Source organism: Macaca nemestrina, chromosome 7 (assembly GCF_043159975.1).
Source record: "Macaca nemestrina isolate mMacNem1 chromosome 7, mMacNem.hap1, whole genome shotgun sequence".
NCBI classification, from domain to species: domain Eukaryota; kingdom Metazoa; phylum Chordata; class Mammalia; order Primates; family Cercopithecidae; genus Macaca; species Macaca nemestrina.
This window is the reverse complement of record NC_092131.1, coordinates 55,527,226-55,554,927: the sequence shown is the minus strand read 5'-3', so window position 1 is coordinate 55,554,927 and position 27,702 is coordinate 55,527,226. Positions and strand designations below refer to the sequence as shown.

Here is a 27,702-nt window from a genome sequence, read left to right as displayed (position 1 = left end):
GATATCTGGCAAAATCCTCACTCCACCAGTTGGACCTCACTTGATATGGTTTTGTTGAGTCATCTCCTACTCTTACAAAAGTATCTCCATGTTTCTGTATACCTTGCCATTAAAAAAAATTTTAGATCCTTGATGTGGGAAGATAGATTAGTAATTTGTGTTAAATTGTTGCCTACAAATATAATGTTAAAACCCTGAAATATTTTAATGAATTGTGGTTATTTAAAATGAAATCAATAAATAAGTAACAAGTAAACAAATGAATAGGTAGCCCCTGTACTTACAAGAGAACATGGGCGACAATAGCATTCACATCAAACAAGGTGTCAGTAGGGAATTCTCTAAGCAGTATGTTGCCCCTATAAAAAGTTTTAAAACACAGTAATATTTAAAAACACAACAATATTTCCTTAGAATTCAATTTACTTGTCTATCAAATACATTAGCTTATAAGGTCTTTGATGTTACAGCCTGTGTCTTATCCACATACCTACCAGAGTCCTGGCACATAATACAACGTTCTCAAAAAATACATTAACTTTGAAAAGCCTAGGCTCTGGACCTGGCAAAAAGGCTAGAAAAAAATATGAGTCCAAACAAGGATTCCTACCAATCTCCCCAACTCACAATCAACACACACACACACATAAATTCCCCAAATTAGGCTGGGATGAAAGCAAGAAGGAAAAAAGTGTCCTCAGGGGGTCCCTGAGAAAACAGGACCTCTCCTCCCTTCGTCAGCCAAATCCCAAGGATTTGAGAAACCTCAGGTAGATCAAACCTAAATGCAGAGAGATTGGCAGATCTCTCAAAAATAAAGTACATTTATTTCACACACCCAAATGTGGACCTGACATATCTATCCAGAACACTAAATTTGGTAAGCACTTGCTTACCAGGCATTTGTTGTAGGAGTTTACACAAGAGCCTCACAAAACTATCTTGTGAGGTAGGTATTACTCTCTGTTTTATAAATAAGGAAGTTAAAGTACAGAGAGGTTAGGTAACAAATCTATCACTTGGACTTTTGGTTAAGCTTTACATGATCCCCCCTACATATAACTTTATTCTAGCTCAGTGATATTTTACATATTTAAATATTCTAGAAGTATAGCTTTATATTTGTCCAGCACACTCAGGAAAATAGCTTACTTGAATAAATATGCTTTCATCAGATCCTTTTCTTTTCCACAGTATCTTGATATTTCTTCTTTGACACAATTAACCTTTAAAAGAATATACTTAAGTTTTAGCATATATATCAAAAGGTCAAGTTTCTTGGTTGGAAAAACAAGAAGGAGAATTAAACACTACAGCTTGTTTCAGGTCAAATTTTGTACTTTACTTTTTTTTTCTCATTTGTATACTATAATTGTTCACATATTCAAGTGCATGAGATAACCCAGAGAAAGGCACTATTTCTGAATTCAGTCTCATGGAACAAGTAGGTGGCAACCAGGTAGAAAAGGAAGGACACATTTAAGGCAAGACAAAAAGTATGAGCAAAAGCCAGGAAGCACTTTGGGAGGCCGAGGCGGGCGGATCACAAGGTCAGGAGATCGAGACCACGGTGAAACCCCGTCTCTACTAAAAATACAAAAAATTAGCCGGGCGCGGTTGTGGGCGCCTGTAGTCCCAGCTACTCGGGAGGCTGAGGCAGGAGAATGGCGTGAACCCGGGAGGCGGAGCTTGCAGTGAGCCGAGATCGCGCCACTGCACTCCAGCCTGGGCTGGGCGACAGAGCGAGACTCCGTCTCAAAAAAAAAAAAAAAAAAAAAAAAAAGGCAGGAAGCACAAAAGTGAGTGCTAACTTGGAATGATGAAAGCATCTCAGCAGGTGGAACACAGAGGTAGCACATACTGCTGGGTTCCCACCCAAAATCCATCCTTCCCTTTTGTTTACTAACAGAACTTTGCTAAAAGCAAGTGTTTCATTAACAGGCTTTCCCAGCCTCCCCAACAGCCTGCAATGGCTAAATGGTATTAGGAGGAGTCACTGGGTTGGAACTCCTAAAAGGCTCTTAAAAGCGGGCTGATACTTTTGCTCTTTTCCCTCCTTCTTGACCAAAAATAGATAAGATAGCTGGAGTACCAACAGCAATCATGGACCATAAGGCATCTTTAAAGAAGCTACTTGCTAAGGATGGCGCAACAGAAAGAATGAACTAAGTCAATGATGATGTCAGAGCAGCCATACCAGCCCTGGATAGCTTATAATCTGAACTCTAAGTGAAAAAAATATATAACAACAATCTTGGCAACAACGTGAAGATAAACAGAAGGCAAAAGAACACAAATATAAGGACAGTTTAAAATAGTATCACATTAGTATAGGTCAAGGATGACTTGGACCAGAAGTAAAGCCAAAAAGGACAGAAGACATTGAAAAGGATTTTACAAATACAATACATAAAACTAGGGAGAAGACTGAGCGTGTACATGCAGATTGGGATAGAGGAGGAGAGGAAAGAGGAAGAAAAGAGCGAAGGGGTTTCTAGATGGGGCAAATGGGTAGCCACCAAGGTTAACTAACCAAAACTAAGACTAGAAGAATAGTTATTTTGTTTCGCATTTGGTAAGGTTTTTGTTTCTTTTAAGAGGGGGTTTTCCTGTTGTTCAATTTAATTTTAATAGGATTTAAGGAAGAAGAATAACAACTGGAGAAGTAACATTTGTTTAAAAAGGTACAAAACAGGAACCGACACTAAAAAATTAGAAATAGAGAATCAGAATTAAAGTCAGAGTATAGCCATAACCAAAAAGTAAATTTTAATATATGTAATTTAAAATTTTTTTTAAGTTACAGCATAAGGATGGTTGGTATTATGACAATAGATGTGTCCATTCATTCATCAATTCAAAATATATTTGAATGTCTACCATGTCAGTCACTGTTCTAGTCATTTAGGGTACAGGTAAGTTCCAAATAAAAATATTTAGCTTTAGAACAATATAAAACAGAGATAACTTAAAAACTAATATGTAGTGTTAAGTGCTATAAATAAAAAAAATTACAAGGGGATAGTATGTGATAGGGCATTTTAGAGAGGAAATCAAGGAAGGCTTCTCTGAAAAGGTGACATTTGCACAAAGAACTGAAGAAATGGAGTAATGCATACAAATACACAAGTAAGTAAAAGAGATGAGTTCTAAGCAGAGGGGAAAATATCTGCAAAGGCCCTGTGGTAACAGTACCTCCAGCAGGTTCAACTAACAGAAAGATGACCACTATGTAATAAGAACGAACTGAACAAAGTGGTGGGTCAGAAAATGAGATCGGCGACAAAGCCAGTGTCCACCACACTCAAAAGTTTATATTTGATCATAATTGCAATGAAAGGACTTTCGCAGCATGGTAGTGATGTATCCTGACACATCTGGCTACATATGGAGAAAAGTCTGTCACGGGACAAAGTGAAGGAAGAAAGCCCAATTATTAGGAGGCTGTTGTGGTTTCCCCAATGAGAAGAGATGGCAGGAAGAAGTAAAAATGAAGGTACAGGAAGTGGTCAGATTTGAAAAGTTCTCATAGTGGAACCAAGTAGTAGATGGATTACTTATCAGAGACAGAAAAGTCAAGGATGAGAGAGCTTTTTGTTTAAAATCTACTTTGATACACTAAATTTCTTCTGGTTATCACTTGTATAATATATCTTTTTTTTTCCCTTCATTTACTTTGAAGATTTCTGAAGCCTTTATTTTGGATGCATTTCTAAATAGCATTGGTTAGGGTTGGTTAGGGAAACAAGAAGGAGAATTAAACATTACAGCTTGTTTCAGGTCAAATTTTGTACTTTACATTTTATTCTGATTTGTATGCTATAATTGCTCACATATTCAAGTGCATGAGATAACCCAGAGAAAGGCACTATTTCTGAATTCAATCTTATGGAACAAGTAGGTGGTAACCAGGTAGAAAAGGAAGGACACATTTAAGGCAAGACACACAGCTCTAAATAGCATACAGCTTTCTTGGGTTATTGTATCCACCTTGACATTCATTGTCTTGACTAGAATATGTAGTCCATTTATATTTTAGCATATTCTTCATCCTACCTCTTGCAATCTTAACTTCTGAAAACAATCTTAAATACTGCTTTTTGTGAAATCTTTCCCAATACCATCTGTGACTTTCCACCTCAAAAATCAAATATGGGCTTTCTTCCCTTTAAACTTCAATAGACTAGGCATGGTGGCTCACGCCTGTAATCCCAGCACTTTGGGAGGCTGAGGCAGGAAGATCACCTGAAGTCAGGAGTTCGTTCGAGACCAGCCTGACCAATATGGTGAAACCCCATTTCTACTAAAACTACAAAAATTAGCCAGGCATGGTGGCATGTGCCTGTAATCCCAACTACTCGGGAAGCTGAGACAGGTGAATTGCTTGAACCCAGGAGGAGGAGGTTGTAGTGAGCCAAGATCGTGCCAGTGTACTCCAGCCTGGGTGACAGAGCGAGACTCCATCTCAAAAAAAAGAAAAAAAAAACTTCTATGGCACTTTATTTGTATCTCTCCTATTACAATGATCATAGTTATTCTATTTAATAACTAGCATTCTATTCCAGTTACTATATGTATAGTTATTTAGTGACAGTCTACCAGTTACTAAACAGTATGATTATCCCTTTTGAGTTTCCTACCAACCTACTGCTTCATTTCTAAGTTTCAATTTAAAATTTTATTCAGAGATCCTTGGAGATGATTGCCATTATCACTCTACAGTGAAATCAGTTGTTCAAAGTTAATTGAGATCTCTACATATACAGAATTCCCACATTTAAAAAATAGGTATTTTTTAAGGTATACAGCCAAAGTTGGTTAACGTTTCTGTGCTGTCTGCCCTGGGAACTCTAGCTGCAGAGACCAAGAGTGACAATAGCCATCTCTTAGAAGAGGAAAGCTAATGAACTAAGAAAAAATGTACTCAGAAAGTCAGGTAGACATTAACCTGAAAGAATTTAGTATCACTGGGTTACCTCTCATTCAGGTGTCTCATGTATAAATTCTAAGTTTAAATTAAATAAAAGGCTTACATATCTATGTAATCCATGATGCATGTGGAAATTTTCTATAATACTCTATAGCAAGTTTGAACATTTTTTGAGAAAACAAATATGTAATGTTGAGTTGTTATATAAATGCGAAAAAGTGAAACATAAACCATTATAAAGAGTTATAAGAATAGAAAAAAACCTATTCAATTACCTCCATTTTAAATGTTACTGCAGTTTGTGTAATAAAAATGTAAAAACAGTTGAATTTTGGCTACCTATTATGAAATATTCATTAGGCAAAACAAAACAGAACAAAAACCTAACTACAGGTTTGAGAAATGATACCACAGGCCCAATAGAATGGTTTACAACATAAAGTTAAATTCTTTTTTTTTTTTTTTTTTTTTTTTTTTTTTTTTGAGATGGAGTCTCGCTCTGTCGCCCGGGCTGGAGTGCAGTGGCCGGATCTCAGCTCACTGCAAGCTCCGCCTCCCGGGTTTACGCCATTCTCCTGCCTCAGCCTCCCAAGTAGCTGGGACTACAGGCGCCCGCCACCTCGCCCGGCTAGTTTTTTGTATTTTTTAGTAGAGACGGGGTTTCACCGTGTTAGCCAGGATGGTCTCGATCTCCTGACCTCGTGATCCGCCCGTCTCGGCCTCCCAAAGTGCTGGGATTACAGGCTTGAGCCACCGCGCCCGGCCATCATAAAGTTAAATTCTAAGCTAAAAATTTTTAAACAGCTTTTTGTCCCCTCTATATGTAGTATATTATACAATAATCTGAAACTATCATTCTGTGCTTCTGTTTATTCTTACGGAAAAAATATATTTCCACTTTGGAAAAAGATATGAAGCAGAAGTATTTTAAGATATTCAATCTTAAGCCATAAAGTTGCAAGATGTTTATCACTAATATTTTAGTAACATAAATATCTTTCTACCTTGGCAACTGAAATTCCATAGTCCTGCAAAGGTCTAACAGCCTCATTCAGTTCTTCAAGAAACACAGATGTTCTTGGGGAATCTAAAATAATAAATGTTTCATGAATGTTTATGAATTGCCCCTTAAAAATGAATTTTAAAATCTGCAAACACAGAATAATTTGTCCAACTAGCATACACCAACAATTAATTAAACATATCTCATTACATATTTTCACACCCTTGTTTTACTATTGTCTCATTATTCTTACTTCTAATGTTTTTATCATGATGTATTTTAACTTTGTAAATGGACCTTAAACACTTACTAAAACAAGAATATGATGTTTCATTTAAACCTAACATTTGGCATTTTTCCTCCAAATTTAATACCATAAACACAACACACATGTACACATACAAAAACTTTCCAAATGATTTTAAAATACCATTTTCGAATCACAATTATAAGGGAGCCAACAGAAATGTGTACTCACTTCACTTATTAATTCCAAGAATAGTATTTTTAAGACATGAAGACTTGAATTGGACTATCAAAAAATTATTAGTTATGTTCAATAGTTATATTAGTTAATTCAGTATAATTAACAATACAGCTAAAGCAGGGTATTAAAGTATTACATTTAAAGTTTTAAAAAACTTAAAATACATGCTAAAAACATGAGAAAGTATTCTTTCAGATGTTATGTTAGTAGCTAATTCTTACCTTGTATTTACTATGAACTAAGCATATAAGTAAAATCATTTAATCCTCACAACAAACTTACAAAGTACTGTTTCTTGTGAACAGATGATGAAAGAAAAACACAGAGAAGCTAAGTGACTTAACCAAGGTCACACCACAGGCCAAGTGGCAGGAGCCGGATTCAAACCCAGTCAGGATTATAGTAACAGCTCTATAGCACATATTATTAATCTTAACAGTAATCTCCCACTGTGCTTATTGATTAAATAGCAATAAAAACATCACAAGAATCATATTAGAATTTTAAAAATACTTACCAGCTTGACAAAAATAAGCTAAAGAGGCTTTTCCTGGTTGCAATGTACTAAAATACTTCTGAGGACTCAGTTCTAGTAAAGAGTCTACTGTTGGCATGTAAAAACTGCACATTATGACAAAAGAGATCCCAACTCTAAAGACACCGAAGCCAGAAGACATCATGAGCTGCAGCTGCATATGAGTGGAAGATTTTGACTGCTTTTTCACTGCTGTGTTCTGTTTCCTAAGACAACACCTGGCACAGAGAAGGTATTCAACGAGGGTTTGTTGAACCAATTTGTTAAATGAATGAATGGAGTAAAATCTGCAAAAAGAAAGTTGTCAGTCACATCATTTGATTTTGCTAGTACTTTATCGTAAAAATTTGAGGGGGGACAATATGTAACAACACTGACTTGATAATACTATTGATTTTTGATACTTACAAAAGATATCAAAGCTATCTAGAAAATGCTTAATTTAGTAGAGTAGTTAAGCTAATTGTCATTTTCAAGGGTTCTAAAATTAATTCTCAAACATTAATCAATCCATTTTTAATTGGGCATTTTGTTTTTATCTATAGTTGATTATGAGAAATAATCAAGTAATTATTTAATACCATTTAGATGGGAGTCAGACATCCAAAATATGCCTAATATGTTTACTTTTACTTTAAATCCCGTAGAAGAAACCTATTAAAACAATGGAAGAACATTCCTTCCAAATATACATAATTTGTAATGCCTAACACTTAGATTTCTTTATACTGCTTAAAAATTTAAATATCTTTTTCAACTCATACTTTAATTCAACTCTGTGTTCTGAAATAAAATTTGTTCTAGACATCCTCCTCTTATCTTCTTTCTTGGTGTACTTACTTCCATGCTGTCCTCTGTATCTGCTGTTAATTCTCTTTGTTTTCTATTTTGTTACTTTCAAATTTTTCTTGAACAACTTCAGGAAGTTTTCTACTGATGATCTATGTTATCTACATTTAAAAGAAGAAAGTTTAGAAAGAATAGTATAATATAAAAACAGCCACAGCTATAGGTGAAAATTTTGTGTTAGAATTTTTAAAATTTCAAACAGGACCCATCTCTTTCAAATGTAAGCTCACTATCTCAAAATAGGCAATAGGAAAAAACAGCAAAAGATTATTTCTATATACTCCTAAAGGTAGAATTTTTCAGCAAAGAAAAAAATGATAAAGAATTTGAAATGTATGAAAAATCATATTCAATTGAGTATTTCCTCTGCTCATTCAATATTATCAATAAGCATATAATATCTCTCCCTAATAAGCCAGTGTTCCTCAAAAAAAAAAAAATGAAGCAATTACTCATTGGTTATTTCCTAATAATTCTGTTCATCAGAGATAGTATATATCAGTGAAAAAATTTGCCATCAATTTTTAATGAGTCAAGAGTTCAAAAACTCAAAGGAAAATGACAAGCAAGAACTATAAGAGGTATATAAAAATGTAACTTTAATGACATAATTAAGGAATACCATTGCCATTAAAATTGATTATACATTATAACCATTTTAAACCAGCCTATTTTAAAGATACTTTATATTAATAAGGATGTTTTAAAATAGGTCATCCACTATTTTCTTCATATTCTGGAGAAAATGAATGCATTTCTGAGGCTAAGGGAATAACTATATAACGTTCATTACTGTATATGAAATAACTATAACCTAATTAAACTGTACAACACGAAAAGCACAGGTGAAAGATTTGAGTATAGAATATCATCTTACCTGGCCTCTAGGTTATAATTTAACTATTTTAACACTAAATTGGACACTAGTGTTAACACATTACTCTTCTCCCCTAGAATGTATTTTGTAGCACAAAAGGTCTAACCAGACAGCCAATGCTTAAATATTTTCCCGTATCTTCTATCTTGTTGGACAAACCAGATTATATATGTGAAAGTACTGTGCTTTTAATCAGTTAGAGACATTGGTGATTGTTCTAACATATGTTTAGAGTTAGGAACTCAGTAGTAATCTCTATAGTTTGCTCCATCTATGGTAAGATTTGATTATTTTAAAAATTACTTAAAGCAAAGAATACCACATGGGTCAGCTAGAAGTAGAATTTATGTCTTCATAATGAAATAAATACTGAATAATGATTTAAGCAAAACCATAACAACTGTTGAGAGAAAGGGAAGATAGAAAATAAGGAAACATGCAGCTAGGGTGGGAAAAGAAATGAAAAGAGAACTAAATTTTCAACTTTCACAAAACCAAAACCAAGTTTATTGAAAATAGGAAGGTCAATGCCAAAACAAACAGTGAGCAGTTAAAAGTAATTGGTTCTAAGGAAGAAGAAATGGAGGCAAGGGAGTTGGGGAAGGATATCTACCTTGTAGGGCCATGGAAGAGTGGACATTTCACATGCATGCAAAATAAAACGCAGTTGCTCAGAGACATGCGGTCCTCATATAAAGATCTTAACTAAAGGCAAGAGGATGTGGATGGAGAAAGAGAGTATCAGCAAGAGCACAGTGAAAACAAAGATACAAAAGGTACTCAGTGACTTTTTTTTTTTTTTCAACCTCCAGTAATTAGAAAAGGTAATTAAAAACAATACTTGGCCAGCCACAGTGGCTCACGCTTATAATCCCAGCGCTTTGGGAGGCCGAGGCAGGAAGATCACTTGAGCTCAGGAATTCAAGAGTAGCCTAGACAACATAAGAGACCCTGTCTCCATTAAAAGTAAGAAAAAAAAAATTTGTCATGCATGGTGGCACACACCTGTAGTCCCAGCTACTCGGGAAGCTAAGATGGGAGGATCGTGATTGAGGCTGCAGTGAGCCATGATCACGCCACTGCACCCCAGCCTGGGTGAAAGAGGAAGATCCTGTCTAAAAAAACAAAACAACAACAACAACAACAAAAATTAATACCACAAAAATCTAGGTATCAAAACCAAGTGATGAGTACCTTTGGAGAAATGTGGCTGTATTATCTTGGTGTGACAGTCCATTAGTATAGTTCTAGTTCCCCTTGCAGTTACTGATTACACTGAAGCTCCCTCCATCCCCCACCTCTGGGGAAGTTAGTTAAGACCACCAGATGACTTACTGTGGCCAAGAAAATGTGAACAAAAGTGACATCTGTCTCTTTTGGGCAACAGTTTCGGCAGCTAGTGTTAATAAGGCCAGGCTTTACTGTCTTCTGTTGCAGTCAAGAGAAATGCCCGAATGGTGCCTATTCTATGAGCATAAGCATAACAGAGAACTCCTAGCTAATGTGTAATAAGCATGTGACAGAGGAAGAAATAAACCTTGTTGTTTTGTCACTGAGATGGCAGGGGCTATTATAGCAGCATAAACTATTTTCTCTTAACCTGTATATAAACTAGAAGTGAGATGCCACCTTGACAAAGACTCCAAAACACTGGGTTAGGGGCCAAGCAGCATAGAAACTGTTCTAGGCCTACTCAAGGAAACATTTATCAGAGACTGGAGCTCAGCAAGTGACCCATATTAACAGGTTTGATAAAACTGTCACTACAATAGTTTGGAGGTGACATGTACCTGATTAACTTACAATGAATATGTACCTAGGTTCCTGTGGCTAATGAACTTATTTATAGCCCTAAAAGAAGAGGTTGGAAGACAGATTAGTACTGTGTGATGGTAGCTGTTGGTGGTGTTTAAAAGGTATTAAAAGAAAAATACTCAGAGAAGAACTGCCATCCAAAAGACTAGATGTTCAAAACTTAAAACAATCCTTAGGCACCCACCGGAACATGGTCACAAAGCAAACTGACAAAACTGCTCAGACACAGAAAGAGGCCAAATGCTCCAAAGCCAATTTCAGATGTGGCCAAGAATAATAAAAATAGAAGAACCTCACACAGGGCAAAGCCAAGGACCACGGAGAACTATGCTGTAGGGCATGTGAAGAGTAAGAACGATTTGTTACTGGTCTAAAATAATGACATAAATACAGAAATGGAGTGTAAATGTTTAGAACATTTTATAGCAATTTCACACAGTAATTTTATGTTTATTGAATCTAGTAATTTTAAAATTGGGCTTGAAATTTGATATTCTTTATTTCATTTTTCCTGTAATTCATTTCTATTGTGTTAGATAGGAGTGGTGGTGTTGTTTCAACTGGCACAGAGAACTCAGGGAACAGAACTAGAGCCCTAGCAACATTTGCCCAGAGAGATTTCAACTGTAGATTGCTACAATCTAGAATCTGGTGTGTGTTTTCCATTCTTCTTCTCTCCAAACAGGAACACTTATAGTTCTCTCTCCCAACACTGTCTTATGTATTCAACAGGGGCTGGCAGACAGATAACTTCTATCTAGACCAGTAAAGAGGTGACCACTGCTGGGCATTACTCAGGGATCCTGAACTTCAGGCTTCATGTAGTGAAGATGGTAATTCTGAATTACCTCCACCAGGAAAAGCCAAGGAAGAACTACATGTACAAAGGAAAGCATTTGTTGACAAGAGAGAATGTTCAAATGTTTCTAGTTCTCTGCACGTTAAAATTATACCTCTCACTTCCTTGAGTTAGGTATGGCCATGACTTGGCCAATGAAATGTGCAAGGTGACATGTACTTCTGGAAGCTTTTAAGAGTCAGTATACGTGTGCAATGAATCACAACACACTTTCCCTCTGCCATGACCACTGATAACACTCAAAATTAGGCCTTCTCTGTCAGCCCAAGTCCCAGAAAGAGAACACCATGGGGAAAAGCTCCCAGCTGATCCAATATAAAATAAACTATTATGTGACAGTTACTACGGGACTGAATGAAGGGGGAACAAAGGCAGAAATGAAAATAAAGACAAAATAATCTGTTTTAAAGAAGGGGTCAGGAGGCTCCTTGCTTCTAGTGAATAAGGGCCTTGAGCTTCCACAACCCTTCATATTTACTGGGTAGCAAGAACAGGGAGCAGCAGGTAAAGGTTGGTCAGCTGCTTGATTTATCACAGGTTCACATGATTGCTAACAGGCTTCAGATGTTCCTGCAGATAATCACAAGAAGCACTGCGCCTGGGGCATGACTGGCCTCAGCCTTCTTCTGGGCAGCAGACGCAGTGTGTCAGTTTGCCAACAACCTGCTTCATGAGAACAGTTTGCTGTTCGCCTCCAGTGGTACGCTGAGTTGGTTACGACCCCCATTCTTTCTACCTCCAACACTATTAGGCTGGACGTGGTGGCTCACACCTGTAATCCCAGCATTTTGGGAGGCTGAGACAGGTGGATTACCTGAGGTCAGGAGTTCAAGACTAGTCTGACCAACATGGTGAAACCCTACTAAAAAGTACAAAAGAATTAGCCAGGCTTGGTGTCAGGTGCCTGTAATCCCAGCTATTCAGGAGGCTGAGGCAGGAGAATCGCTTAAACCCAGGAGGGGGAGGTTGCCATAAGCCGAGATTGTACCATTGCACTCCAGCCTGGGCAACAAGAGTGAAACTCCATCCCAGGAAAAAAACAAAATAAACTATGATTTTAAACTCCTAATGTCTCGGGGTTGTTTCCACAGTATAACCCAGTCTAGCACTATTAGTAGACCTGGTCTTAGTAATGGGTAAAAGGATTATGACTTGAACATAAGACGACTCTTTAAAATGCAATTTGACTATTATCACAACAGATGCCAATACTAAGAGACAGGAAAAGTCACAGGTAAATGTTTTCCATAGCATGTTTGCCAATACTACCGATACACCTCCCAACTACATGTAGACTTTGAGCCTTTGGGCTGGAAGAGGCCCTCAATTCTTCAGTATAATGGTCCTGCTAGCATGGATCAGAGTTGGCATGTAAGATGTAACTTTTGTCTCATCCCTAAAGAAGTATGTTTGCACAGCTCATTTAAATAATAGAAAGAATGAGTGACATGTAACTAAAGACTAATACAAGAGGGTAACCACACTGTAAGAATGGCTCCGTGAGACAATAGTAGAAAAAGGGCTAAAGCATGCACATAAAATGTTAAAGGCAATAAAAGTGTGCTTTGTTCAGCAACCGAATGTTAAGCTCCAAAGGACATCAAGAAGGAAGTACTTCAAGAGAAAATGCTAGACTTCTTGTTAGTAAGGAGATAGTATAAGGATTTGCCTTTGTGTTCCTGAGGCAGGTAGAACAGGTGGTAGCCCTCGTTAGCCCCACCAATCCCATTTTGGTATAGGGTACCATATGCAATAGTAATTGACAAACAGTTCTGCTTTTTTTTTTTTTTTTTTTTGAGACAGTCTTGCTCTGTCACCCAGGCTGAAGTGTAGTGGTGCAATCTCCACTCACTGCAAGCTCCGCCTGCCCAGTTCACGCCATTCTCCGGTCTCAGCCTCCTGAGTAGCTTGGAGTATAGGCGCCCACCACCACGCCCTGTTAATTTTTTGTATTTTTAGTAGAGACAAGGTTTCACCGTGTTAGCCAGGGTGGTCTTGATCTCCTGACCTCACGATCTGCCCGCCTCGGCCTCCCAAAGTGCTGGGATTACAGGCGTGAGCCACCGTGCCCGACCCAAACAGTTCTGCTTTTAAATGGTTGAAAGACTACTATGCTAGGGTCATCTGTCCTCTCAAAACAACAATATTAAATCTTTATGCATTTGGACACATTTAACTTTTAGAATAACTGACACCAAGCTTTTCTAGGAAACCCTTGGTTAGTTCCCCCTTTATAGGCCTAATATTCCCTTATGATTAACCATAAAATTAATGGCTTTCCCTCTCAGAAAAGAAGGAAATTAACAACTATAACTATTAAATAAATTGTATCAACATCTGTGGCCATCATACTCAGGAAAAAGACACACTTCCTATTTTGCAACAAATGGAGCATATAATGCTTACAAAGTTCACGCCTAAGAACATTCTGTCTGAAGTCAGCTTGCTTAGTTTAATGCTGCTACTGGAGAACAGAACCTGCTCACTGAACCAGCCTCAAATAAAATGTTGATTAGATCTCAACACAGTTTATCATTTCAGATCCAAGGAGGCAATAAAAAGGGTCAACATCTCTCCCCTTTAGAGCCTTTTCAAAGCAGTTGGGAGAAAAATCCTCTACCTGCACCCTCACCCCGCAACTCTATACACACACTCCCATGCCCCAAAAAAGAAGAAAGGAGGAGGCTATCCAGATTTGCTTTTACTGACACATGGCAGGTGGCAGGTAAGTCTCACAGACAAAGACCTAAAATTAGTATAGGTACCATCCAGATGTTTACTATCACTTTGAGCAGAGAATACAGGAGAAAAACACTTTTATAGCAAAAGTCTATTGATGACTTGAAATGTGCACATCAATGATTATGGAAGATGCAAATAGGCCATGGCAGAGAATATGCGGTGCCCTTGATTTTGACAAGTGCCTAAAACCACACAACTCTGATTTTATGCTTAAATGATTAAGCACATTACTGCAATCAATTACATCACTGCTGTCATGAGCATCCTGTCTCCTATTTGAAGAGACTTGTGTCCTGCCCTAACCACATTCTCTAAAAACACATGAGATGAAGTTCTTACGTTCCAATAAACAAAATCCTGTTCCAAAGCACAGATGTTGGATTAGGCCTATTAACTTCTTAGAGCAAGCCGTACCCTCTCATACACTGCACTCTCTACCTGCTCAGCTGAACGTTTCATCTGAGGGATGTCTAGGTAACAGTGCGGGGCCTGTACATCTACTACTACAGTTTGTCAGCAAACCTCCAAGGAACTCGAACCACACTAGTATCTGGTACCTGGACAAACGACTATCCCAGACTCTACAAAATAGACTTTAAAGTTCCCTGTGGAATACTTAGCTAGGAAAAAAAGAGAGCACCACTCTTCTTGGGCAAAGCATACGACAAAGGCCAGCCTGGACAATACAGTGAAACCTCGTCTCTCCCAAAAAAAAAAAAAAAAAAAATCAGCCGGGCATGGTGGCGCCAGTACCTGTAGTCCCAGTTACTTGGGAGGCTGAGGTGGGAGGATTGCTTGTGCCCAGGAGGTGGAGGTTTGCAGTGAACTGTCACTACAGCCTGGGTGACAGAGCGAGACCCTGCACGAAAAAAGAAAAACAAAAAAGCATAGGACAAAGGATGGTGAGGTAAGGAAAGCTGGGTCTTGGTTGCTCCAATAGACGTGGCAATGTCTTTCACAAGGATATTGAATTCGTAATGTGCTGTATATTCTAAAGAAAACAAATTATTTCCTCTTAATTTTGCACTACTTGCTAATTTTATTCCCAAATAGGAAAAAAAAAAAAATCAACAACTATGTGCCGGCCTAATATACATTAGTCTATGTGATTATTCCTCGCTTCTTTACAGCAGTAACATAGCATGTATTTTCTCTCAGCCCCAGGAATAGCGCCACCATCTACCATACACAGGTCCAAGGGCTTCAATACATGTGGAATTTAAACAGTACAGAATATTCTACTTCCTCTCCAGGCAATCATCAGACTTACAAGTCTGTTTCTGCCTTTTTCCCAAAACTGAAGCCCAGAGCATCTTCCCAAATTCTACGTTTGAAAGAACGAGCTTCCCCCTGCTCACAGATCGCTTCAACATCCATCTGACACTACTATTACTCCTTCTTAAGAGACATATCCCTTGGGAGGGAAGTGTCTTTCACTTAAGAGCTCCGGTTCTCCCCGTTGCCCCTTTCCATCCCCTTGACCCACAAAGGGCTCCGGTGTTTCCCGCCGTTCATACAGCGAAAACAGAAGGTAAAACGCCCTCAGGAGGCTCCAGGTGAGGCCCTTCAGTGCCCCAGAGGCGGGTGTCCTAAGTCAGACTCCGGAGCTCTGCAGTGCAGCCCTGGCTACAGAAAGCCGCTTCGTCTGAATCCCCGGGTCTGCAGGCAGAGCCCACAGCCTGAAGGACCGGCGCTGCCACCTACCTGCCCGGGACCTGCGGACGGGGACCTAGGCCGTTCCTGAGGCCGCGCGGCCAACAGTTCCCGCCGCCACGCGACGGAGTAGGAGGCAGAAGGCCGGGCCGTGCCAGACTAGCCGGGTAGCCTGGAACCACTTCGCCAACCTGCTAAGGCGTAGCACCGCTCCTTCCCAGCCTGCGGCCGCCACCGACTCGACAGAGTCGGCCTCCCGGACAAAAAACAACCTGCGAAGCTCCTCCTTCTCCTCGTGCTCCCTACGTGAGGCATTCTCTAACCAATGGGAAGCGCGGTGGGTGGAGCGAGAGTGACAGACGATTACAGAGTCCTCCCGCCGGCGCGAACGGGCGGTGCAGTAGCAGGTCCAATCAGCAGCGTGGGTGGGAAGTACAGGGGAGGGAGAAAGTAGGAAAATTAAGCCCCCAATCAGATTTCGGGGCCCTCGAGCGACGGGTACGGCGGCCCGTGGCCTTCCGAGCACGGCGCTCAGGGGGCGTGCCTAGCCGGGCCAATCGGCGCGAGCCCACAGTGCGGAGCGAGCGCCTCAAATGCTCGGGTTTCTCAGCTGATTGTCTCCAGCCGAGAGTTGTTTTTTGCAGCTACGGAGCCGAGCCGCAGCAGGAGGAGCCGAGACCCCCGAGGGGTGGGGGGAAAGAGGAGGCGGGGTCGGGGGGAGCCGCGGCTGCTCTGCGCGGGACTCCGGGTCCCGTCACGGCGCTTCCTGGGGTTAGAGGCTGGGGTGGGTGGGGGGTAAGGGGGCAGTCCTTCTCCCCTTCGACGGCGGCTCCGAGTCCAGCCCCTTCCTTCCCGCGCTCGCTCGCCCGGCCCCCAGCCCCCTCATGAGGGTGTCCGTGCCGGGTCCGGCGGCCGCTGCGGCCCCCGCGGCCGGCCGCGAGCCCTCCACGCCCGGCGGGGGCGGCGGAGGCGGAGGCGCCGTCGCTGCCGCCTCAGGCGCCGCGGTGCCGGGCTCCGTGCAATTGGCGCTGAGCGTCCTGCACGCCCTGCTCTACGCCGCGCTGTTCGCCTTTGCCTACCTGCAGCTGTGGCGGCTGCTCCTGTACCGCGAGCGGCGGCTGAGTTACCAGAGCCTCTGCCTCTTCCTCTGTCTCCTGTGGGCAGCGCTCAGGACCACCCTCTTCTCTGCCGCCTTCTCGCTCAGCGGCTCCCTGCCCTTGCTCCGGCCGCCCGCTCACCTGCACTTCTTCCCCCACTGGCTGCTCTACTGCTTCCCCTCCTGTCTCCAGTTCTCCACGCTCTGTCTCCTCAACCTCTACCTGGCGGAGGTAAGGCAGGAGGGCCGGCATGCGGGGCCCGGGCGGGTACGCGGGGCCGCTGGGATCAACTCCCGCTGAGGACCAGCGGGGGCGGGGGGGTGGGCAGCTAGAGGCGGACTGGAAACCAGCCTGGGGAAACTGAGGCACACCTGGAGTGTGAGCCAGTGTTTTCGTCCTAAACTTAAGTGGCTGATTGGCTCGATTACTGAGGGGTCCGGGGCTAGGGGGTGAGTGAGTGAGAGTGTGTGTGTCTGACAACTTAAAACAGCAACGGAACGAACCCTTTGTTTGGTGTTCTGGTCCTCTGAGGTAAGGCGTTGGTGGCACCAACAAAGTGGCATCTCAAGAAGTAGCAGCCCCGGTGGCTCTGTCGAAGCCGGACTGTGTTGAGGGAGGTTGGATGCTGAGGTAGCAGCAGCTCTGCTGAAGCTGGACTGCTGCCAGCCATTACGTCACCAGGCAGAGCTGTTCCTCTGCTATTGTTGCTGCGTTTCTTTTATTAGAAGCTTATATTCCCTCCTGCATCTCCTTTCCTGTGGCTCGATAAGCCTCACGCAAATTTCGTTCGATAGTTCCCCAGCAGGGTTGATGATCAATAACCAATGCTGAGGATCAGGATAAGGACCTCCATAAAGCCCTTAATGTTTGTCCCAGTTGCTTCGTGCTTTAGTGGTTTATCCTACCTCCTATAGCATAGTCTTTTTTGGACCTTATTAAGAGAAAAAAATACTAGCTCAACCTGTCCCTATTGCAGAAACAAAACCACCAAACTGTTTTTGCAATAACTTGCTTAATATCTGGAACCTAATCACACCCCCTTTCTCTTTTATGGGGAATTGCTGGTTGGATTGCATTGTTCTGCAGCGCTTAGGTATTTGACCCATTTCAAACAGGTTTGGGAGTGTAAGATTGTCAATCATGTGTGTCAGCTTGTGGTATTTAAGCCATAATATTTTGAGAATTTCCCCCAAGAAAGTCCTCCTTCCCACCAAAAGAAAAGCTTGAGGAGGGGAGGAAGCAAGGTGACATCATATGCTTAATACAGACTAATATAGAATAATATTGGCCTATGCAGCTAATCCTCTCAAAGGCTTTTTTGGAGGTGATGGAATTAATATAGTTCCAAGCAAAAAATTTTTTTAAAATGACATAGATTAAGTGTTTATATTTCCTACATAAACCAACTCTTTTCTCGTTTAATAAATAGGAAGTAGAATGCATAATTTTAAAGTCAGTCATAACGTCAACTATTTAGCACACTAAAAACAATAGTTGAAAACAACAAAACTAATTTAACTTTTATTATTTTCCTTCTCCATCCTTTGAAAGTCCAAACAATACAATGACAAAACCCCAAAGCAGTAAGCGGAAATAAGCAGCATAGGTTATCACAAATGAGATAATGATGCCATAGTCGTGTCACTTATTTGAGGATGTTCTAATCTAGTTGTCGTTTAAGCTGTTATAACACTTCTACCCTTTATACTTAAACTGATACATTGTAATCTTCCTGCCACCATTTCAGATAGTGTGTTAGTGACTTCTCAACACTGAAGCTTTTACTCCAGCTTGAGATGTTTACCTGAAAGTGACTAGCGATTTTTATGCCAGGAGCATCAGATGACTTGTTTTTTCCCTATACATTTTGATTTACAAAATCGTATGAATGATTCACTGTAAAATAGTTGGTAGGCATTTCATAAAGTGGATTAAACACTCTTTTTTACTTCTTGAGGTATAACATATACCATAAAGTCCACAATCTTAAATGCACACCTAGATGAAATTTTACATCTGTATACACCCATGTTACCACCACCCAGATTAAGATATAAAGCATTTTCCGTGTCCCAGAAGGTTCCCTTTTTACCATCTCCCCGTCAGTAGCTCGCTCAGATAAGCACAAAGTGGGTAAACACCATCACAAAAAAGGATATATATTTAAGCTCAAAATCCTGAAGGTAAGCTTATATAGCATAGAATCCACAGAGTGTCTAGATTGGGTCTTCAGACTTTGAGCTAATACTCAAGCTAGTGAGGAAGAATTTAAAGTCTAAAAGTCTTCCTGTTAAATGTTTGTGTGATGTACATTTTTTAAAACGATGAAACTCTATTAACCTGAAAAACATAATTTGGAAAGAAGCTGGGATAAAGCTTTTTTCCTTTGTAATGCCTGCTAAAAAGGGTGTGAGTTGTTTGTCTGTCCTTTCTTTTTATAATCAAATTAGCGATTTTAGGACACAATTGTACTTAAGAGAACAAATTGTCAGTTTTTTTGAAAGCCTATTTGAAAGGAGATATCTTAACCAGAAATCATTTCTCTCTTCATTACAGAAAATCGCCAGGAACCTGTATTTAAGAGAGTATTTGAGTTCAAATTTTTGTATCAATTCCAGATAACTGGAAGTATACTTCCCATTGATCATTCTGAATTAATGAAGTTTTTCCTAGTGAGTTCTTCATATTATAGCAAAGTGGAAGGGAAAGCCTATGTGGTAATAAATATAAGACTTAACTGATGTTTAATTTTTTTTAACCAAAGGCCCCTGTATCTTTTTTGAATAGTTGTGTGTGTCTTGATAACCAACTCACTCTGTCTTTACTGTATGCCGTTTTAAATACCAATTCCATATTACTTTTAACTTATTTAAAGCATTTGTTTTTTCTGATTCTCACTAAGAGTAGCTTTCAGGACTTAGTTATAAAGAACCGTGGATCAGTATAAAAAGTAAAACAAACCCTACTACTTTGAATACATTTTGGCAGATATTCTAAAACTCATGTTTTTGAAAAGAAGGACTTTGTGTGTGTGTGTGTGTGTGTGTGTGTGTGTGTGTGTGTGTGTCTATACTTGAAATAAGATGAAGGAAAGTAGCCCTTTCTTAAACAGTTGAGCTTCTCAGTGTTTCGTACTTAACCTCCTGGAAACCGATAGTTGAGAGAGAGGGGGGAAAAACCACCTTGTACACTAATCTAAAAACACATATTGAACTTCTGGCAGGATAGGTAGGACATGAGCTTTACCAGAGAAAGGTTCATACTCCTGGACTTTTACCGGAGAAGACTTCAATATTTAAAACAGACTATCTGATAAAATTGATTCTGTCTACCATTAGAACATGTTGAACGACTTAAAAGGAGAATTGACAGCATCACACAGTATATCCATGTAAGAAACCTGCATGTGAACCTCCTGAATCTAAATTTTTTTTTTTTAATGAGAGTTGATGGTATACCATCTTGAAGTGTTGTGATGCATGCCAAAATCAATGAGTTCATCTTCAACATATTGAAGTTCTTACTTCCAATTTGATCTTAGGAGTGCCAGTTGCTTAATCAGGATAAAGTACAGTGACTTAATCACAATGCTAAAACAGCTAGGAAAATTAAATTCAAAATCTTAACTCTTAGATTTATGGATGCTATTATTGTCCTTACCAGTAGATGTATTCTTATATTGGTATACTTCAAATAACTTGCAAGTCAACTTTCAGGTTCATTGATTTTGTTCTGTTCTTTGATTTCCCACAGAAGTGGAAATCATACTTCTACCACGTAAAATAGAAATTCCTTGAGGATAAGAAGGAATATTTTACATATTTTTATCTCTAGCAACTAGAACAATGGTGATTATATTATTGAATGACACTTTATAAAAAGGTCAAAATTTAGAAAATATTTAGTCATCTAAAATGTAGGGGTTAACTTTATTTTGATGAACATTTGAGGTAAATTATATACTGTCTGGAATCTATTTTCTGCCTAAAAGATTTCATACAATATAGAGTTTTGTTTAATGAAACTATTTTTATCTCATGGCAAATGGCCCATACTAATTAGGGCTTTGCTAATTTAGTTTCAATAAATTCTACAAAATAGAAAAGTCTGTAAGACAAGTCTCATATCCTGAGTCAGTTACTGTTTACCAGAAATAGTGGTTTAGCTCAATGTTTGACTTTTATCCATAACTGACTATAAACTGTTTTTGTCTGAATCTACTAAATTTTTTCACTATCTTGATCTTATTTCTCCTGAAATCATCTGTGAAGCTGAAGTTTCAGATACATACCTGTAACAGAAGACATGATTATAATGCCTTATATGTTATGCAACTGGTATTTTCAAAGCACTTTGTAACATTTATTTTCACAACCCCCATGAAATAGGTAGACATGGATGTGATTTGTCCAAAATTACATGGCTAATATGTATCAGATGTGAGACTATTATATAGCTCAGGTGCTATGAAGTCTTACCAAGTAATTTCTTCCTATACCATGAACTTTCCTGGATGTATCATTGCTTTATTACTTGGTGCTTCTCTAACTTGCTTTCCCATTTTCACACTGTTTGAAACCTTTTCCACTGTCTAGCAAAGTCCTTCCCCTTTCATCCACTGCATATGACTCCTGGTTTAAAGAAGTAGAAGCCAGGGTCATCTGGCTGACCATAGATTCAGAAAAATGCCTAACAGTGCTGCAGAGAGTAGTCAGTCTTTTTCAATGCATGATTGGGCTGGCAAGAAAAGGCCAGAAACTACCAAAAAAAAAAAAAAAAAAAAAAAAAAAACCAAAAAACAGCAAATGCAGAATGATAAACTCTCACACAAATGTGTGTCTTGGGGGTAGGGCAGGAGTGGTTTTCAGCTGCCTCCTGTTATGCTACTGCCCAGATTTTAATTTTGTGCGTTGAGGGTGTAGGGAGGTGGTATTGCAGGCTGTGCCTTGCAGTGAGGTCTTATTAAAGACTTCATCCCCTCCAGCATAATGCCACAATCCTTTTAAGTGTACATCTTCAGTGGATCAACTAGGAAAATAAGCAGGTCCTCAGAGCTAGATAGGGGGTACACATTGGGAAATAAAAGTCTTCCCTGGGAATGCAAAACAAGCTCATTCTTGTACAAGTTTGAAGCCTAAATTCACATAAGTTCTGTGAGTGGACTGGGGGGTTTCAGGAGATCTAACTTGAAAACATAGTTATCCTTGCTTGATACTAACCTCAAGGAGCTATAAGAAGCAGATGCAAAGCATCTGTGGAGGAATGTACTTTAAACCCAGACTTCTGACAGATAAAATTCCAAAAAACATGGGTTCAGAATCAAAACTCACACTGGGGAATTGCAGATACCAGAATTATCAAATACATAGTACACAATAATTACTCATTTATGAATTAAACACTGTTGAAATGTAAAACTTAAAATTGGCACATTTGGAAATCATTTTTAATGAAAAAATTAAGAACTGAAATGGATGGTTAAAACAGATTAAACACAGTTAAAAAGAAAAAGTGAACTAGAAGATCTCAGGAAAAGAAATCACTCAGAATATAGCCCAGAGAAATAAAAGATGGAAGATACAACCAATGGGTGAAGAGAGAATGAGGAAATAATGAGCAGGTCCAACATATGTGTAATTGGAATTATAGAGAAATTATTCAAAGGGAAAATAAGAGTTTACCCAAATTTATGAAAGACATCAAAGTTTCAAATCCAGAAAGCCCAACATATCCAAGGTGGGCTTTGTGAAAACATATTTTAAGTAAACTTCAAAACAGTGGCCTGACGTGGTGGCTCACGCCTGTAATCCCAGCACTTTGGGAGGCCAAAGTGGGCAGATCATGAGGTCAAAAGATCAAGACCCTCCTGGCTAACACGGTGAAACCCCAGCTCTCCTAAAAATACAAAAAATTAGCTGGGCATGGTGGCACGCGCCTGTGGTCCCAGCCACCCGGGAGGCTGAGGCAGGAGAATTATTTGAACCTGGGAGGTAGAAGTTGCAGTGAGCCAAGATCACACCACTGCACTCCAGCCTGGTGACAGAGCAAGACTCCATCTCGAAAACAAAACAAAAAAAAAAACTTCAATAATCAATGTGATAAAAACCATATGTATAGTGTAAAGGAGAAAATCATACGATCATCTCAATAGATCCAGAAAGAAGAATTTGACGAAATTCAACCATAGATGATTTTTTTAAATTAACTTTTAGTAAATGAGGGAAAAGGGGGATTTTTTTTCAGTCTAATAAAAAGCATCTTCAAAAAGCCTATAGCTGACATTATACTTAAGAAATATTCACCGCATATTACCTAGGACAAGGACAAAGTACTTCACAACATTGTGCTGGAGGTCTTAGCCATTGCAATAGGCAAGGGAAAGAAAAACGTTTGAAAATTAGAAAAATAAGTAAAATTGTTGCTATTTGTAGGTGACACAATTTCTTAGGTCAAAAATTCTAATCTATAGATAACTACAAGAAGTAATATCTAGGCTTATAGGATATAACTTTATATACTAGCAGAAAACAGAAAAATGAAATATAAAAATTCCACTTGGCAGGGCATGGTAGCTCACGCCTTTAATCTCAGCACTTTGGGAGTCCGAGTTGGGAGGATCACTTGAGCTCAGAAGTTCAAGACCAGCCTGGGCAGCATAGACCTCATCTCTACAAAAAAATTTTTAAAATTAGCCAGGTGCCGTGGCATATGCCTCTAATTCCAGCTACTTGGGAGACTGAGGTGGAAGGATCACTTGAGTCCAGGAGATCAAGGCTGCAGTGAGCCAAGGTTGTACCACTGCACTCCAGCCTGGGCGACAGAACAAGACCCTGTTTCGAAAACAAAAGACAATTCTACATGCAATAGTGTCAAAAAATTAAAATACTTAGGAATAAATAAAAGATGTGCAAGACCTCTACAAGAAAAACTACAAAACATTGAGAGAAATTAAAGAGGCCTCAGTGAATGGAAAAATATACCCTGAAAAGGTCATTGTTTTTAAGGTATTATTTCTCCCTCAATTTGACCTATATATTCAGTGCAATACCTATTACAATTTTTGCAGGATATTTTGGTAGCTGTTGCCAAGATGGTTTTAAAATATGCGTGGACATACGAGGGACTTAGTAAGGATCACACAACTTCAAGAGTAACTGTAAAGCTACAGTAATCAAGAGAGTGTAATACTGGGGTAAAGATAGACATATAGATCAATGGAGCAGGATAGAGAATCCAGAATTTGACCTATATGTGTATAATCAACTGATTTTTTTTCCCCAAAAGTGCCAAGGTAATTTAGTGGGGGGAAAGTTTTGTCAACTAATAGTTCCAAAATAATTGAAAATTCCTATGGGAAAAATGAACATTGATTCTTACCTCACACTATAAAATGTACTTGACATAGATCATAGACCTAACAGTAAAAGCTAAAATGTGTAGAAGACAGGAGAAGATGTTTTCTTGGAGGAGGCAAAGGTTTCATAGTAAACAAAAAGGTGTGAACCAAAATTGACAAATGAGACTATCAAAATTTAAAACTTTTGTTTTTTGCAAGACAGATAATGAAGAAGCAAGCCACAGACTGGGAGGAAATATTTGCAGCACATGTATCTGGCAAAGTACATTTATCCAAAATATATAAAGAACTCATAATAAGAAAATCCAGTAAAAATGAACAAAGGATTTGAACAGATACTTCACAAAAGAAGATATATGCATAGCCAAGAAACACATGAAGAGATGCTCAAGATTTAGTTATTAGGAAAACAAAAATTACACTCACATTGAGCTACCACTAAGCATTGATTAGCAGGACTAAAATTTAAAAGAGTGACAATACCAACTATTGACCAAACTGTGGATTAATTGGAACTCCTACACTGATTATATGAATGTAAAGTTTTACAACCACTTTGGAAAACAGTGTAGCAGTTGTTAAAAAACATAAGCCTGTCATAAAATCTAGCCGTTACAGAAGCCAGGTGTGGTGGCACAGGCCTATAGTCCCAGCTACTCAGGAGACTGAGGCAGGAGGATCACTTGAGCCCAGCAGCTCAAGACCAGCCGGGGCAGCATAGCAAGACCCTGTCTCAATACTTATGGAGAAAAATCTGGCCATTATAGATATTTACCCAAGAGAAATGAAAGCATATGTTCCTATAAAAACTTGAACATGGATGCACATAATAGCTTTATTCACAATAGCTCAAAACTGAAATTAACCCAGATGTTCATCAGAAATGAATGAACAAAATATACCAATACAAAGGAATACTACTAAGTAGTAGAAGCAAAGAAACAAACTACTGACACAACAACATGGATTAATCTCAAAATCAGTATGATGAATGAAGGAAGCCAGGGAAAAATGAGCTCACACTGTATCATTTCATTTATATTAAATTTTAGAAAGTGCAAACCTATGGTCACAAAAAACAGATCACTAGTTTCCTGGGGTCTGGAGCAGAAGGGAGGACTTACAAAAAGGGGGCAGGGTGAAATTTAGTGGCTGGGGAAATATTCTGTATTTGATTATGATAGTTTCAAAGGTTGTACAGCTTTCTTAAAACTCAGAATTGTACACCTTAAATGCATGCAGTGTATTGTACATAAATTATATTTCAATGAAGTTGATTTTAAAACATTTCAGGCCTTTGCAATTTACTCCAAGAATAAAAGCTGAAGCAGAGAAGAAATGTACAACATGCAGCTCCATCATTTATCAGCTCTGTGTAACTTGGTTAAGTTACTTGCTTAACCAAGATTTGGTTAAGCACTTACCTTTTCTGTGCCTATTTTCCTTATAAAAATCAGAATAATATCTGCCTCATAGAATTACTATGAAAATTATAGCCTTCATAAAAAGTGTTTGGGACATGGTATGTACTATTGATTGTTAGCTATTGTTAAATTTTAAATAATTGGGATTTCATAGTCTACATTCTCACACCCCTAAAACAACAAGCCAGAATTCAGTAACAAAAATAACTTGTAAAGCTGAGCATGGTGGCACGTGTCTGTAATCTCAGCTACTCTGGAGGCTGAGGCGGGAGGATCACTTGAGCCCAGGAGATTGAGTCCAGGCCTAGGCAATGTATCAAGACCCTGTCTCTTAAAAAACTACAAACAAAAAGCAACTTACAAAGGTTCATTTAGAAATTTTTAAAACAGTTATGAACAACATGGGTAAAGGAAGAAATTCCAATGGCATTTAAGAATACTATATGATAATAAAAATACTGTATATCAGAACTTGAATTATGCAGCTAGGTGGCATGCAGAACTAAATTTAGAACCTTGAATATTTACATTAGAAAAAAACAAATTTAATAAGCTAATCATCTAATTCATGTTAGAAAAAGAACAGGATAGATCCAAAGGAGATGAGTCTTGAGTAATAAAATAGAAAAAACAAAGAGGCTTGATAAAGCCAAAAGCTGCCTGATACCTTTGTTCATAATCAAACTTCTTTCAGAGGTGACCATGCATATATTACCATTTTCTCACTTCTCCAGCCGCTCTAATCTGCCTTTCCCCCATCACTCTACAAAATAGTTGTTGCCTATGGCTTACGGTGACCTTCATGTAAACAAGTTTATTAGACATTTTTCAGTCCTCATTCAAATTAATTTCTCAGCAGCAGCTGACCCCCCGTATCTTTCCCCTTAACACTGGCTAGCACATTGAATAGCATTCTCCTGATTTTTTTGTTACCTTGATAGCTTCTTTTTAAGCCATATGCCTGTCTTGCCATCAGAGAGGTTGAGATTTCTAAACACTTAAGCCTAGATCCCCTCTTCTTTCCAAGTGATCACATTCACTTTTGTGACATCATGCCACTTAAAAAGAGATGACTCACACACTTATCTCCGATCCTTACTCACCCATACTACTCTGAGCTGGCTCTGTAGATTCTGCACTGATTTGACATCTTCATAATATCTGATGCACTCAGATTCAACATGATCTTTCTTCCTCCTTTCCCACCCCACACCTATATTCATCAAAACCTGGTTCTTGAACCAGGCACAGTTGCTCTGCCTGTAATCCCAGCAATTTGGGAGGCTGAGGTGGCAGCATCACTTGAGCCCAGGAGTTCGAGGCTGCAGTAAGCAATGTTTGTGCCACTGTACTCCAGCCTGGGTGACAGAGCAAGATCCCAACTCAACACACACACACACACACAAAACTTGGTTCTCCTCTTTTGTTCCCCATTTCTGTGACTAGTATTGCTATCCAATTATTTATATAATTCAGAAACATATGAGTCCTTCTCAATATTGCTTTCTCCCTCATTCCGCACATTCACTGCATCACCAAATCCTGTTACCTCCTAATATCTCTTAAGTCCATTCACTTCTCCCCTTCAAAAAGTCTGCTCCAGGCTACTAGCATCTATTGACTAGTCCATGGCAGTTAGCCTTCTAATTGGTGTGTCAGTGTACTCTGGCCCCCAGAGGCCCAAACTCTGGTTTTTTGAAACAAAAATCTATTATAAAAACCTCACCCGACTAGGCACGGTGGCTCACACCCATAATCCCAGCACTTTGGGAGGCCTAGGCAGGCAGATCATGAGGTCAGGAGTTCGAGACCAGCCTGGCCAATATGGTGAAACCCCATCTCTACTAAAAAATACAAAAATTAGCTGAGTGTGGTGATGCGCACCTGTAGTCCCAGGTACTTGGGAGGCTGAGGCAGGAGAATTGCTTGAACCTGGGAAGCAGAGGTTGCAGTGAGCCAAGATCGCATCACTGAACTCCAGCCTGGACAACAGAGTGAGACTTCGTCTCAAAAAAAAAAAAAAAAAAAAGCCCCACCCCTAAATTCCTCCATTGGATCTAGTTACTCATTAGAA

At 39.3% G+C, this 27,702-nt stretch overlaps 2 protein-coding genes across 7 annotated transcripts in view; one reads left to right on the top strand and one right to left on the bottom strand.

Annotated features, from left to right (window-relative positions):
- The window catches only part of LOC105481818 (thioredoxin domain containing 16), a 129,106-nt gene extending 113,088 nt beyond the window's left edge, over nucleotides 1–16,018 (bottom strand). For all 4 annotated transcript variants that reach the window (XR_011625880.1, XR_011625879.1, XM_011741568.3 and 1 more), the window contains exons 1-6: nucleotides 15,802–16,018; nucleotides 7,796–7,905; nucleotides 6,938–7,242; nucleotides 5,935–6,017; nucleotides 1,153–1,226; nucleotides 285–359 (exon numbers count right to left, since the gene is read on the bottom strand). Coding sequence is in view for 2 of the 4 variants with exons in the window: in XM_011741568.3 (XP_011739870.2) it covers nucleotides 285–359; nucleotides 1,153–1,226; nucleotides 5,935–6,017; nucleotides 6,938–7,115 (410 nt within the window). In the remaining 2 variants the exon portion in view is untranslated. The remainder of the gene's footprint in view (nucleotides 1–284; nucleotides 360–1,152; nucleotides 1,227–5,934; nucleotides 6,018–6,937; nucleotides 7,243–7,795; nucleotides 7,906–15,801) is intronic.
- Nucleotides 16,019–16,546: 528 nt separating this feature from the next.
- LOC105481817 (G protein-coupled receptor 137C) overlaps nucleotides 16,547–27,702 on the top strand; it is an 85,908-nt gene continuing 74,752 nt past the window's right edge. The window contains exon 1 of one of the 3 annotated variants that reach the window (XR_011625881.1): nucleotides 16,547–17,078. Coding sequence is in view for 2 of the 3 variants with exons in the window: in XM_071100183.1 (XP_070956284.1) it covers nucleotides 16,635–17,078 (444 nt within the window). In the remaining variant the exon portion in view is untranslated. The remainder of the gene's footprint in view (nucleotides 17,079–27,702) is intronic. The other 2 variants (XM_071100183.1, XM_011741565.3) reach the window with 2 other exon arrangements.